General features: G+C 39.2%; 1 protein-coding gene across 1 annotated transcript in view; it reads left to right on the top strand.

The window, feature by feature from the left end:
• The first annotated feature begins 8600 nt into the window (after positions 1-8600).
• The window catches only part of LOC109421805 (nuclear pore complex protein Nup88), a 250163-nt gene continuing 242598 nt past the window's right edge, over positions 8601-16165 (top strand). Inside the window, exon 1 of the mRNA XM_029876835.2 lies at positions 8601-8972. Coding sequence (XP_029732695.1) covers positions 8724-8972 — 249 coding nt within the window. The 5' untranslated portion in view covers positions 8601-8723. The remainder of the gene's footprint in view (positions 8973-16165) is intronic.

Raw genomic sequence — 16165 nt, 5'->3', positions numbered from 1 at the left:
CAAATTCAAATCTTATCCAATCCAATCCTAGCTTTGATCCAATCAACAATTCGAATCTATATCCAATCCAATCTCCATCCAATATCAACCCAATCTCCAATCCAATCTTCAATTCAGTTCAATCTAATCTCCAATCCAATCCAATTGAATAACCTATGCAATCTGCAAACCATCTGCATTCCCATATTTAATCCAATCCAATCTTCAATGCAATTTCCAAACCATATCCAATCAAATATTTAACCTAATCTCCAATTCAATCTAAAATCCAGTCCAACCTCCATTCCAATCCATTCCAATTTTCAATCGAATTTACAATCCAATCGAATCACCAATCAAATCTCCAATCCGATCCAATCTGAAATCCGTTCTCCAATCTATTCCAATCTTCAATCCAATATCTAATCTCAACCCTATCCTCTTCCTCTCCTCTTCTTGGCGTAACGTCATCACTGGGACAAAGCCTGCTTCTCAGCTTATATCTAATCCAATTTTTAATCCAATCCAATCGAATCTCCATTCCCATCTCCAATCCAATATCAATCTCCAAACCATTTCCTGTCCAACCTCCAATATAAACTTCCCTCCAATCTCCAGACCAATCTTAAATCCAATATCTAATCCAATCTCCCATCCAATCTCCAATTCAATCTTCAATACAATCTCCAAACCATCTCCATATGTCCTTCAAACCATCTCCAATCCAATCAGTAATCCAATATCCAATCAAATCTCCAATTCAGTCTCTAGTCTAACCCAATTTCATATCAATTCTAAAGTCCAATCCCCAATCCAATCTAATCACGAATCCAATCTCCATTCCAATCAAATCGAATTACCCATCCAATCTCCAATTTAATTTCCAAACCAATATCCAATCCAATCATTATTCCCATCTCCAATCCAATCTCAAATCCATCTCAAATACAATCACCAAACAAATCACCAATCCAGTCTCCCAATCTAATTTTTAACATAATATTCAATCTAATCTCTAATTCAATCTAACCCAATCTCAATCTCCGAACCATTGCCAATCCAACCTCTAATCCAATCTATAATCTAATCATTAATCCAATCTCCAGTCCAATATCCAATTCAATCCAATCGAATCACCTATCCAATCTCCAGTCCAATATCCAATTCAATCGAATCACCAATCCAACTTTCAATCTCATCTTCAATTCATTCTCCAATCCAATCTCAAATCCATCTCAAATACAATCTCCAATCTAATCTTCAATCCAATCCAATATCCAATCTAATACCATCAAATAACCGAACCAATCTCCTATCCAATCTCCAATCTAATCCAACCCAATCTCCAATTGAATCTCCAAACCATTTCTATTACAATCTCCAATTCAACTTCCAACCTAATCCCCAATCCAATCTCCAGATCCAATCCAGTCCAATTACCAATCCAAAATCCAATTCAAACTCCAATTCAATCACCAAACCATATCCAATCCAATATTCAACCTAATCTCCAATTCAATCTCAAAATCCAATCCAATCTTTGATTCAATTTACAATCCAATAGAATCACCAATCCAATCAAATCGAACCACCAATCATATCTCCAATCCAATCCTCAATCCTATCTGAAATCCTATATCCAGTCCTATTTTCAATTCTTCAATTCAATCCAATCTCTAATTCAATCCAATCATCAAACAACATTTCATGCCAAATCGGGTTGTCTGTAAGTGCTGTGATTCAATTTTCAATTCAGGCTCTAAAAACCATTTCCAATACAATCTTCAATTCAATCAACACGAATTCCCAATCCAATCTCCAAACCATCTCCAATCCTATCTCAATCCAAACCAATCGAATCGCCAAAGCAATCTCCAATTTAATCTACAGTCCAATCTTCAATCCAATCTCTAATCTAATCCAACGCAATCTCCAATTCAATCTCCAAACAATTTCCAATACAACCTCCAATCCATCTTCCAACTAAATCCCCAATCCAATCTCCAGATCCAATCCCGTCCAATTACCAATCCAAAATTTAATTCAATCACCGATTCCAGCTCCAATTCAATCTCCAATTCAATCCAATCTCTAATTCAATTTACAATCCAACAGAATCACCATTCCAGTCCAATCCAATACAATCTCCAATCCAATCAAATTGAATCACCAATCCTATCTTCATTCCAATCTCTAAACTATCTCCAATCCAATCTCCAAACATATCTGAAATCCTTTATCCAGTCCAATCTTCAATCTAGTCTCCAATTCAATCTAATCCAATCCAATCATCAAACTAAATTTGATGCCAAATCGGTTTGTCCGTAAGTACTGTGAAGCAATATTCCATTAAATCTCTAAAAAAACATATCCAATACAATCTTCTATTCAATCAACTCGAATTACCAATCCAATCTCCAAACCATCTCCAATATAATCTCTACCCCAATCTCAATCCTATCTCCAATCCAATCGAATCACCAATCCAATCCATAAGCCATCTCCAATTCAATGTTTAATCTAACCCAATTGAATCATCAATCAAATCTCCAACCCATTCCAATTCAATATCCAATGCAACCCAATCTGAAATCCATTCTGCTATCCATTCCGATCTCGAAACCGATCTTCAATCCAATCTCCATTTCAATCTTCAACCCAATCTCCCAACCATCTCCAATCCAATCTCCAATCTAATCCAATAATCAAAAAATGTTTAATCAAATACTTTTGCTTCCATATCTATTTGTCTGTGAGTGCTGTGACTATTTGTCGAAAAATTGTTACTTTCAAATTCAATCCAAATCCAATTTTAAATCCCATTAAAATTCAATAAGTATAAAGCACGATCTGTTTATCTGTGATTGAGTACTATATTTCCCTGTCTGTGAATCTGTCACTCCGAAAGTAAAAATTTCAACACCACTTTATACAACAAATAACATCCTCGAAGACCTGTCGCTTCAAGAAAACTAAAAAGCTGGGAGACCTGTCGCTCCACAGTACTCGTTTTCGAAGACCTGTCGCTTCGAAATATAAATAATCCTCGGAGACCTGTCGCTCCGGAAAACTGAACTGGAAGACCTGTCGCTTCACAGCACTCTTATTCGAAGACCTGTCGCTTCGAAATATACAACTCGGAGAACTGTCGCTCCGGAAATTAAGACTGGGAGACCTGTCGCTCCACAGTCCTCGGAGACCTGTCGCTCCGGAAAATCAAACTAGGAGATCTGTCGCTCCATATTTCTCACTTGGAGACCTGAAAAACAAGCAATTTCTTATAACAACTTACCTACCGAGGGTGCGCCATTGTGGTAACCGACGCTTGGAATTGAATTCTATAAGAATTCAATCCCTTTTTCCCTTTATAATATTGTGGTGACCGACGCTTGGAATTGAATTCTATAAGAATTCAATCCCTTTTTCCCTTTATAATATTGTGGTGACCATTCACCGCAAAAGTCGTTCACAAACTGATAGCTCCGTTTCGAACGAATGACCGCCAACCCAAAAACTCGGGTACCTCACGAACACGCACACACTCTTTCACCGGTGCGATACCTTATCCAGCTTCACAACTCTCTTCGTTCGAGCAGCTGTCTCACTCTCACATTCGCCATTCATGCTCACCACACGGCAGCGATGCTGACGGATGATGTGCCTCTGAGCTGCGCGCGTCAACCTAAGCATGCATCTCACCAACACATACGAGCAAGCATACGAGCGCCGTCGCCGTGGGCGCATATGTTCGAACCCGTTCAGTCGAAGTTGACAGCAGCTTGCGGGAAAGCTTTTGCTAGACCGTCAAGTTCGTCATCACAGACTCATTTCGAGCACATGCACGGAGGGAAATCATAAAGACTTTTTAGCTTCTTATACAAATTCAATAGGCCTAACTTTATACACCACACCATCTTCCAGCAAATCATCAATGGCCGGCCCGCTAGAAAGCTCCAACTGTTACACACTCCTTACAACGAAGTCAACAAAACATCCATCGAAGCAAGGAACACCCGTGACGAAGATCTACCATCAACCATTCAATGCTTCCAAAGGATCAAACTGGGTCACCACCAAAACAACAATCACTCCAACAACCCCTCATGAATCGCAGTCTCATCAACGAACTTCAATCAATAACACCGATAGCATCCCGAAAGCGCTGCACCACACGATGAATCATCCATTTAACTCACGTCGAACAATCAACAAACACTCGTCGGTCACCGATCACTATTTTCGCCATCAACACCGAGGAAATTTGGAACCCTTTCATCGCCAACCAATGGGTGAAGGCCAGCAAAAATCATCAACAGCGCTTGCTCAATTTCATCACAGGGGCCAGCGACCGGTTGCTCTGCCGTTCATACCGCAACACCGATCGCAACTATCGATCTCACCAACAGCAATTCCTGAAACGTTCCGAGCCTCTGCATTGAAAGGCCAGTGGACATCATCAGAGAAGATACTTAATCGAACCTCAGCACATCATCGTAGAACTCTGGACGAACGATTGATTGTTGCCACCTCCAATAATGACTGCATCATCAATGGACCAAACCGCAAACAACAACTTCTACACCGGACACAATCTTCCCAATTCTGCAACCAAGTTTTGCCGAACCGTGACTCTTCCGCTACCAAGCCTAGGAGGAGAACCTACAAATAAAGAAAGATAGGCCTTCTATTAAGAAGGACACGGTAAGAACCTGTCCAAGTTTGTTAAATTTTGCGAAACCCGCTACCGGGTCTTAATCTTTCCAGCCATTGTTCCGTCAACCATTGTTTCATCGATCGACCTGACAGAATAGAAGCAAGGAGAATATAATGACAGTATCCACATCGAATCAACTGTCAGAAACACGGTTTCTGAAGGGGCCAGTATGTTCGTGAACGTCACGAAAAGAGAAGTAGAGCGCCATCTGCATTCGAATGGCAACTGCGAGTTGATGCATCACCCCTTGTTCATCGATGCGATAAACGCCCAAAAGGAGAACCTTCTGGAGACACCAACACTAACGTCGGCACCACTAAGGCGGTTACAATGGCGTCGTACCTTCTTCCGCCTCATCTTGGCTATAAAAGGTGGGCTACTGCAAGGTATCGCTCTCTTTCTGCTGTGATGTCATAGGAGTGTACCGTTCAACATTCCGTACAAGTTAATTTTTGAAATAGAGTGCTAACGATTAATTTTGTAATTTTAAGAGTTTTGAAATATATTGAACTATAGTTAAGTGAAATAAATTAGTGTCGATTAAAGTAATTCGCGTGTGAAGTTAATACTCCGGCAGTCCAAGAAACTCCTAAGGCTTTATCCAGAGTGTATCAGTTTCCTCTTCGTAATTGACCGTTACTGCCCCGGGATTCCAAAACGGTAGAACCACTGCTCCCCACTGATCTAACACCGTCAACAGCAGGCGCTAGTGTGAAACGTCAAAAGCGAACAAAAATTCGCGTGCGCATCTGGTTGTGAAAGTAACAACTTTTTTTTAGGTGATCGACTGTATGTTGGATGTCTTCAGATATGTTGCTGGCTTTTCAGACTTCTGGGAGTGTCAAAACAACTATATGTTTTCTTGATCTGACGTTTCGGTTCTTATTGGACTTTTTTCAAGGATTCGATAGTCTAGTTGTTTTTTCGTTATCGTGTTTGTTTGAACACTTAACCGTCATTTATGTTTAGTTTTCTAGAAACGTTTTTACTGTAGGAAAAAATAGTTTAGAAATATATACTATCGGAATCCGTCCCACTGTGTGTTGCACTGGCGCAATTTTTCAAGTCATTTTGATGATGAGTACGTTGTGGAAATCTATAGCAAAGTTGTTTCCCAATAAATAACTTTAAGATAATTAAAGTTCATTTTTAAAAACACAACCAACTCACTTTTTTACACATTTTAACAACCTCGATTCAGTTTTTATAAAAAAAAGAAATACCTTGAAAAGCGTTTTTCACTTTGCTTCGCACTGGAACACTAAATATGTAATAACAAATGTTGGAGCATTAACAAGTGACACAAGATATACAATCCGTTCAGTAAAACGTAGCAGAGTGTTCGACGGAAAGTTGATGACCGTTCAGCACAATACAGCATGATTTCCGACTTTTCAGCAATAACTTTTGACAGTTCGTCTTCAACGTACACAAAATATCTGTAAACAGTTAGTTAACTCAATCACTTAACCTAATTTACAGCTCTTTTTGTTCACTAGGGCACAGCGTGATTCAAATAATTTAGGGATACAGGATAAAATGGCTATTCCGCGATAGTTTTTAATATCAGATTTTTTACCTGATTTCAAAATTGGGACTAAAAAAGATTCTTTCCAAATATGCGGAAGATAGTTGGACTTAAGAGATGAGTTAAATAGCCAGAAAAGTGGTTTAACTAGCTCTTTCGAAAGTGACTTCAGAAGGACTGGTGGTAGACCATCTGGCCCAGCACTCTTAGAAGAATGAAAGGTTTCAAGGCGCTGTAAAATCTCAATAGGAGATATATTATCTACTCCAATGTCTTTGGTCGGTTCTAAATGCATTTAAAGTTTTTATAGGAATATTATTGTTCATCATCACAATAAGATAAGACATAATCAATAATAGTACGTCATCTTGTTGTATCCTACACGCAGAAAAATAAATTGTAAACACAATTAAATTCTAGTTCAAATCAACCGAATTTTCAGTTTACTACGCTAAGAAAATGTTACTCTAAAATGAGTAAGATTCACACAAAACTGAGGTAAACTGGAACAGCTCAAAAATGAGTAAATTGCATTTCCAGCGATAATGCCGGCCCAAGTGCAAAAATCAAACTGGTTTAAGCCGTATAATATTCTTCACATCATCAAGAATATAGCGCATTTAGTTCACCACTGGACTATCGCACTAGTTTTCACGAGTGCGAAAACGCTAATAAAAGTGCGCGATTGCATCAAATCAACTCGGTGTCTTCAGAGCACTTGTTCTTCATAGATTGAAGAAATAGTGCGCCGAAGACATCAACCTGATTTGATGCAATCGCGCACTTTTATTTACGTTTTCGCACTTATAAAGTCGCAGTTCGCAGTCCAGTAGTGAACTAAATGCGGTATATTATACGGCTTAAACTGATGAGATTTTCGCACTTCGGCCAGCGCTATCGCTGGAAATGCAATTTACTCATTTTTTTAGCTGTTCCAGTTTAGCTCAGTTTTGTGTGAATTTTCTGACCGTGTAGCGACAAACTGATTTCTAGTTTAAACTGAACTGTTCTATTGTTTGATAATACAAATATTTTCATTTGTCGAAATTTTTGACAGTTTGTTAAAACAAACAGAGATATGGTATTTTCAACATGAAATAATGGATTGATTCAAACGACTGCACTTTTGCCACTAACAAACCCGGAATGTGATTGTGTTGGCGACGGCAGGAGAACGACTAAAAAAAGACAAAAAAGGCGAAACGGATCAACTTTTTGTGGATGCTGTCGTAGGTACCTGCGCGTTATCCATCACGGCCAAAGCTGCACTTGAAAGTTGGCGTGATGGATTTACTACACCTTCTTCGTTGTGGCGATGTTGGGGTAAGCATTTTATAGATGTGTGAGTGCTTTCGAACCATGTTTATGGTTTTTATTTTGTTGAAACAAATGAAATTTTTGACATTATGTGAAATGATGGTAATCGGTTGTTTTTATCGATAAACTCTAAACGAAAACAATTAAATATAACTTTGGAATAAGTAAATTCTCAGTTTGAAAATCAACCATGCGTTTTATTGTTTTAAACAAGCGCCATTTTTCTGCGTGTATATGAGTTGAGGTAAATTTTTAATAAATAATTACTCTATAGAGCTTGCTGACTATTTACCTTTCTCTTTCAAACATGTAGGCGGAATAGGATTTGTTGTCATCAGGAAAGGTTTTCCGATGAAAACAAATCCTATCCCGCCTGCATGCTTGAAAGAGAGAGGTGAATAAACGTCAGCAATCTCTATTTACCTAGTTCAGAAATTCATATATGTTTAAAAAAATTTGTTCCACCCTAATAAACCAATTTGATTGCGGATTCAACGGTAAGCACCAACCGTCCTGCCACACGCTCAGCTCAATTCATACATTTCGTGCACCCTGGATACGACGGTGCATCTCGCTCTCACAGAGCTCTTCCGTCGTTTTTATGCTGTTTTTCTTTTTTAACCTGGGTTTGGAAAATGTGTTAACAAACAACGTCAAACAAGCTGTAGTACAAGCGAAACCGAAGGTGGGTTGGGGAGGAAACTAATCTAATCCAGTTCCAGCCCAGGTTGGAATAATCCAGTTCCAACACAGGTTGGAACTGGATAATAAAGAGAAACGGCATTAGTCTCTTGCATCTCTTGCATGAAAATGAGTATTTTTATTTACTACCCATGTACTTATTATTTTGAGGCAGAAACAAGCATAATATGCTTTATATTATAAAAATAACACTAAATCTCAAACCTTGCTTTGAACACTGCACGCTTTATATTTATCATTCAAGCTTAGCGTGTAGCGGCATTTGCGTCGCGCTCTCTCGCGACGGTTAGCACCAATGCTTCAATTTGACATATCCCTCTCGCAACGGCAGCTGCGCTGCGATCGGACCAGTGTTTGTTATTGTTTTGAAATCGTTTTGCGTTGCGGAAATTCAATTCGGTGCGCGCTTATTTTCCGGCAAATTAATCGGTTCGGTCTGTGTTTTTCGTGTAAATTCCTAATTAATCGAGTGCGGTAATCATCATGTCGGCATCGTACGGTGGTGGTGATGCTGCTGCTGCTGCAGTCAGCAGTGCCGACAGTTTCGGTTTCAACGCGATGAAGATATTCGAGGTGGCACGGGACTGTTTGCCGGATGATCGGAAGCGAACGCAGAATCTGGTGGAAACGAAGGACGATGTGCTGTTTGTGTGGAATTCGAAGAACTGCTGCGTGTTGACGTTGAACTGGCGGGCGGCCAGTGTAAAGAAGGACGAGCAGCAAAAGTATCAGGTTAGTGTGATTCTTGGAGTTTTGATTGAATTCAAATTATTTTGAGAATTTTGCGAAGAACATAACCTACTTTGGGTGTTGTGTTTGGATTTGCCGTGAAGGTTCTTGTTTATCTCGTTTTCAGTACGAAGTATGTGTATGAGAGAAAAATTTAATAGTGAGAGGGGAGAAGACGCACGCTAATATTTTTCACTCATTGAGTAAGGCCACACTTTTAAAAATACTTTCAGTTTTTTTTTTTTAATTTTTATTCAATACAACAAATTTTGTTTAATCAGACTAAGCTAAAAAAATTAAAACAAGTTTTGCACAATACATTTAACAAAATTTGTAATTGTCGGTCTAGTGGCTACCGCTTCTGATTCATATGCAGAAGGTCATGGGTTCAATTCCTGGCCCGTCCCTTTCATCCTACTTTGTAACTTACTATCCACTTTCTCTCGCTCTTTCTTCTCTACATATACTACTCATGTATATTAGTATCTTCAAAGCCATCGCTAGAACTAGAAACGAATTCCAAAAAAAAAAAATCGTTTCCCTTCCTCCCAACTTCCACAGCTCAGTGTATATAACACAAACCTACAAATTATGCAACCATAGCGAACTATGCCGCTTGTCCTTCATAGTAATCATCCCACAATGTATCACCTTACGAACATCCCCAATCCATGGGGTATCATCGACCCAACGGTGACTCCCAGATCTCCCATTCTTTCTGTCTAACAAATACTCCAGTCCGTGCTGGATGTGGTGATGCAGAGGTGCTCTCGGTCTTTAGTAACAACAACCAGCACACTCTAACATTCCTTCCCCTTCCCAACTAACTATAAGGACATGGCCGGCGCCGTTATTGATAAAAGATGCATGAGCTGCTTAAATTGCACTTTGAGAATAAGTGAAGTGTCTCAGCCCTTATTCATTTGAATCTCAGTGCAATGGGCCTTTTCATTTGACGTCTAAAATCAGCTGATTTGGGGCCTTTGACACTGGTAGTAGCTCAGATCAACCACGGAGGAGCAACCATTGACATGTATAGTCAAATTTGATCTTGATTTTGATCTTGATCTGATACATTTGACAAAATTTGTAATTTTGTTGTTTTATTGTTAACAGCAAACTTTTAGTGGTGTGAAGAATTAGCTTATGTCTAAATTCACAAATATAAAGAATACGAAAAACTTATAATTGTTACTTCACATTATGTCAAGGAGAAAACAGTTTAAGTCCAAAATAAAATCAACAAAATTTTAGAGAATCATAAAATAACATGGAAAGTTAATCTACGATTAAACTAAAACATAATAATAATAATGTTTAACAAAAAGAGTGTATGGGGTAAAACGCACCCATGGGCAAATTTTTATCGTTTATTTTTCTTCAAAGCCGCAAGAAATTTCCGGATATGCTGGAACCGGTTCCGGTAGGGAAAGAGAAGGACTTTCTAGAACCATATGCTGGTGCAGAGTGTAGTATGTAGCTCAAAATGCGCGAATTTTCATTAGTATATACCGCATTTAGTTCCCCACTGGACTGCGCACTGAGTCTTCATAAGTGCGAAAACGTAAATAAAACTATGCGATTGCATCAAATTAAATTGATGTCTTCGGCGCACTATTTCTTCGATGTATGCTGAATAAGTGCTCTGAAGACACCAAGTTGATTGGATGCAATCGTGCACTTTTATTTGCATTTTTGCATTCGTGAAAACAATACGATAGTCCAGTGGTGAACTAAATGCGCTATATAATTCAAACAAACGTATGGCTAAAAACAAAAAACCAGGGATTTTTTCATGAATAACTTCTCTAGTGACACCTGAAATAATTTCTCAAGGAACGTCTCCTGGAATTTCTCCTTCGTGAATTCCTGGATGGATGTCTTGTTCCAATGAATGCTTCAGGAATTCCGCCCACGATTCCGTCTGATTTTTTACGGATACTTTAGCAAGGATACATCGACAAATCCTTCCAGGAAATTTCTCATAGCTTCCTTCAGTGTTTCCAGCAATCAAGAATTTCTCTAGAGATTTCACCAGACCTTCCTCCAGGAATTTCTACTGGGATATCATTGGAGCTTCCTTCAGTGTTTTTTTAATGCTTCTTTCGAGGATTCCTTCAGGAACTTCTCCAAGGACTCTCGAAAAAAAAAATAAGATCCTAGCAGGATTCTTTCAGAGATTTCTTCAGGGATTTCTCCATATTCAAGAATTCCGCTAGAAATTACTCCAATAATTCCGTCTGAAATAAGTATTTTTGCAGGATTATTTCAGAAAGTTTCATTGAAGATTATTCAAAAATCAATCCAGGAATTCCTTAAACATTTTGTACAAAAAAATCTTTAAGAGTCCATTCAAGATTCCTTAAATGATTCGTCCAGAAACAACTGCAGACATGGATTCCTTCAGAAATCCTACCAGGAATTCTTTAGAACGGCTCTCCTGAGATTCTTCATGAGGTTTCTTCAAGAATTCCTCCAGGAATTTACTCGGAATTTTTTTTCTGTGATTCTTTCAAAAACAACTATAGAAATTTCTCCAGGTGTTCCTCCACGAACTCTTCTTAGGATTTCTTCAGAATTAAGAAAAACCTAACCGCTAACGGAGCCCTTCTTTAGTCTCAAACTTGGGGGGCTACCTCAAGACAATCTTGAGTCGAAAATCTCAACAGAAAATGCGTCCATTGTTCGACTTATTTACCGCACGATGAACCGTCCCCTACGGATGCTTTCAAACAAGTCATACTGCACTTTCAAACAAGCATACTGCACTTCAAAAGTCCTTCCGCGCTAATTGTTGGCAGTTATGCTAATGCTCTGCATCTGGGTTTAGCTCAGACATTAACTTGAGCGGCGCCAGTTTGATGAGATACTTATGTAAGTAGCACAGATCTTGGATTACTTAACATAGGCAACCGCCTAACCTTTATGGTATCTACTAGAGAGGAAATGTTATACATAACGCTTTGGTCTAACATAGAGTGTCCATTTCCCGGCCATTTTTCGTGTCCCGGGATTCGGGACAAAATACTTAGCTAATCCCGGGAAATCCCGGGATCCCGGGATTTTTTAAAATTTCAATGAATCCCAGAAAATTGATTTGTTTTGCTTTTGTGCAGTTGAAATATTATTTTTTAAGTCATGGTTATTTTTGTGTCCATCGCAAGAAGTTTTATAAAATTTGAGTACAATGTACTGAACTACCATATACTTTATGTACAAACATCAAAAACGAAATATAAAAGTATCAACATTCGTTTGTTATGTTGCAAGTAATTTTCTACCAATATCAAATAGTTTAAGAGAAATAAGTATCACAATCTGTATTACATCAATACGGATGATGTTTGTATTGTTGATGCATTGTAGAAATCGCACTTCATTATAACTTTAGGGAACCTTTTGAATTCTTAGTTTCTTAATATTTCAATTCAAAAGCTTGGGCTCTTTTTGCAATTGCGGTTTATGAATAATTTCAAACATTTTGTGCTTGTTTTTGAGATTTATGAATTTGCTTCTGAGAATATCAGATTATTTCAATATTATAGTAAAAGTTTGGAATTAGGTTTCCAAACATTACAATGCAATATGATATGTGGGCTATGTCCAGTTTGTTCTTGCCGCTCCTGAAGAAACCAATATGATAGAAAAAATTACTTAAATGCATAGCATGATATCAAGTTTATCATGAATTATTGCTTTTTTTTTCAAGTATAGCGATGGTGGTGTGTAAGAAAACCGGTCAGATTTCAAAAGTAAAAATGGTAAGATAAAGTTTTGCCTTGATATTTGGCAGTTTTAGCCACACATTATCTTCATCCCGGGATTCCCGGGATTGTCGGGATTTCTGAAATTATATCCCGGGATTCGAGAAATCCCGAAATAACTCAAATCCCGGGAATTCTTGTCCCGGGATGTCCCGGAATGGACACTCTACTCTAACAGAATTAGTCACGAGTTGACCAATTGGCATGTGTCAGGTGAAGAATCTTTATCTGATCATCGCTACATCTGTTTTGAACATGTGAATGTTATTCCGCAAACTTTGCGTTTCAGGAATCCGCGGTCAAACAACTGGGATCTCTTCACTGATTTGATTGCGGTCAAATTCATGGATACCCACCATTCATCGACACTCCAAGTGATTTAGATGATAGCGTTGATACTACAACGTTTTTCATCATGGAAGCTTTTGAAAAAGCTTGTCCTCTACGGCCTGCCAAGATCACGAGAGGAGCCCATTGGTGGAACTCTGATCTGGCCAAACTCAGGAAACAATGAAGTAAGAGTTGGAAACAATTGAAGTCAGTCGGTTGAACAAAATCCTTGCAAAATCTAAGGATTTCCAAGTGAATGAACTTCGGCCAAATGGCGACTTCACTTCCTCGGATGAGGTAGTTTTGGAATTGTTTATTCAGTGCACACTTTCCCGGTTGTGTGGATATTACATCTTCGGATGATTTCTTTTCTTGTAGGGTAATTGATCCGATCATGGAGGAGTTAAGCGCTGGGTTCATGTTTAAACCACAATTGTATCGCCCCAAGCAAACTTTTTACATGGATTGAATTGAAAATAATAAAATCCATCCTTAATCTACGGGAAAATAACGAAATATTGCCACTTTGATGTTGTTATGAGCATTTTATTCGTTTTTATCTGAAAGATCATTGTGTTCCTAATGTTGCGGTATGTGTTCCTAATGTTGCGGTATTTTGTTCCTATTGTTGCGGTATCCCATTGAAATCATATGGGATACCGCAACATTAGGAACACTACCGCAACAATAGGAACACAGCAGCAAACACATTTATGAAAATATTTTTTTAAAATAGGTTTTTGGGCAAATCTTAAGCAAACAAATGGTGCAATCTCATAATTTAAGCACCATACATCTATTAAAAATACCTTTTGGTAACATTTCAGTCGAAAAAGTGCTCAATTGCCATTACCGCAACAATAGGTACTACCGCAACGATAGGAACAATTACCCTAGTTATGATTCTCTGGCTTCGACTCGGATCGATTGAGTGGGCACTAAATAGCTGTGCTCCTTCCAAATCTCCTGGAGCAGATGGGATTTATCCTATTTTGCTTCAGAAGGGATTTGATTATTTCAAACATGTTTTGAAAAATCTAATTGTTTACAGTTTTGCTACATGGTATATTCCCAAATCCTTGTGGATTATTACTGTCAAGCTTATTCCGAAAGTGGGTCATGCGTCGTTTGACCTCTTTTCTTCTAAAATGCTTTGAATGTATTGTCGATCACTAGGTCGATCATCACATCCGTGATGTTCATCTGGCCAACGTACTTCTTCATGTGAACCAACAAGGCTAACAATCTGGTAAGCCTACTGTTACTTTTTTTACCCAGGGTTGTTTACGACATCGGGAAAGCATTCACTCAAAAGTAATCTTATTTGGGTGTTTTCTAAGATATCGAGAGTGCCTTTCGATGCCACATTGGATGCCGCACAGGGTCATGGTATATCTCCAATGATTTCAAATTGGATTTACCAAATGCTCAAAAACCGATATCTCTTCTCGACATTGCGTCTAGCAGGGATTAGGAAATTGAGTGTTTGTGGATGCCCCCAAGGGGGAGTCTTATCACCGCTTTTGTGGAATCTCGTAGCAGATACGCTATTGAGGCAACTCAATAATAGCGGTTTTCCTACTTATGGTTTTGCCGACGACTACCTTACATTGTTATTTGGTATGTGCATCAGCACCCTTTTTGACTTGACGCAAAACGCCCTTCAGATAGTTGAGGGTTGGTGTCGCCAGAGTGGTTAATCCGAGTAAAACATCTATTGTTCTTTTCACGGAAAAGCGAAACCGTAATGGTGTTCGACCTTTACGTCTCTTTGATTCTGAAATCGATGTGACTGAACAGGTAAAGTACGTTGGAGTCATTCTTGATTCCAAGCTTTCCTGGACACCTCACATTGAGTTCAGAATCAAGAAAGCTTGTATGGCCTTCGGGCAATGCCGGCGTACTTTTGGTACAACTTGGGGTCTAAAACCCAAGTACAGCTTCCGCTCGATAACTGGGTTTTGACGACAGTTCAGTTAGCGAGCGCCGTTCGATAACTGGACTGAGCTCCCGGAGCCGGAGGCTATTGTTATATTGTAAACAAAACACTGATTTGCAAAATGTGAGGTTAGATTTTGTTTATTTTTGACAGACAACTGCTTTTTAACTGGACTTTGGCCCAGTTATCGAGCGCCCAGTTAAAAAGCAGTCCAGTTAAACAGCAGTCAGTTATCGAGTGGATGCTGTATATCAAATGAATTTACACAACTGTGGCCAATATTGGCTTATGGATGTCTTGTGTGGTGGCAAAAGGGCAAAGTGAGAACGGTCCAATAAAAATTAGGCCATCTCCAAAGGATGTGCTTAATGGCGATGTCTGGAGCGTTCTCTTCAACTCCCAAGGCAGCGCTCGAAGTTCTCTTTGACGTTGCCCCACTACACATTTTTCTTCAACAAGAAGCACTTTCTTGCACTTACCGGTTACGGGTACTCGGTCTACTAGAGCAAAACTCCTGTGAACCACACATCAACACACACCTCGATGTTTCCACTTTTGTTGAATTGGAACAAAGTTGTCCTTGCTCCAAGTGATCTTACAATTACTTGTAATTTTGCATATAGGACATTTCCACGAAATTACCTTCCCGGGGAGAGTGGACATCTGGTTATCTGGAAAGAAGTATTTCAGACGGCATCGTATGTTACACTGATGGCTCCCTTCTCGAAGGTCGAGCAGGTGCTGGTATTTATTCTCGTGAGCTAAAGCTGTATCAGTCTTACTCACTTGGTAGACACTGCATCATTTTTCAGGCCGAAATCTTTGCTCTTATGTGCGGAGTGCAATCGACACTTCAGCAGCACGTAATGGGCAAAGTAAATACTTCTGGTCAGCTAGCCAGGCTGCTATTAAAGCACTTGCTTCGGCCAACTCTAGGTCGAAGGTAGTTATCGCTTGTCGAACTTAAATCGAGGAGCTGCATTCAGCAAACGCTGTTCACCTTGTATGGGTACCTGGCCATTCTTCCATCGCTGGAAATGAATTGACTGATGAGTTAGCTCGCACTGGAGCATCACATGACTTCATTGGCCCTGAGCCAGCTATTCCGATATCGAAGTGTTGGGTAAAGCTTCAGATTCACACCTGGGCTGCTACTAAACACT

This window comes from Aedes albopictus, chromosome 3 (genome assembly GCF_035046485.1).
Source record: "Aedes albopictus strain Foshan chromosome 3, AalbF5, whole genome shotgun sequence".
Taxonomy (NCBI): domain Eukaryota; kingdom Metazoa; phylum Arthropoda; class Insecta; order Diptera; family Culicidae; genus Aedes; species Aedes albopictus.
The sequence above is the reverse complement of the archived record's forward strand: the minus strand, read 5'-3'. Positions and strand labels throughout refer to the sequence as shown.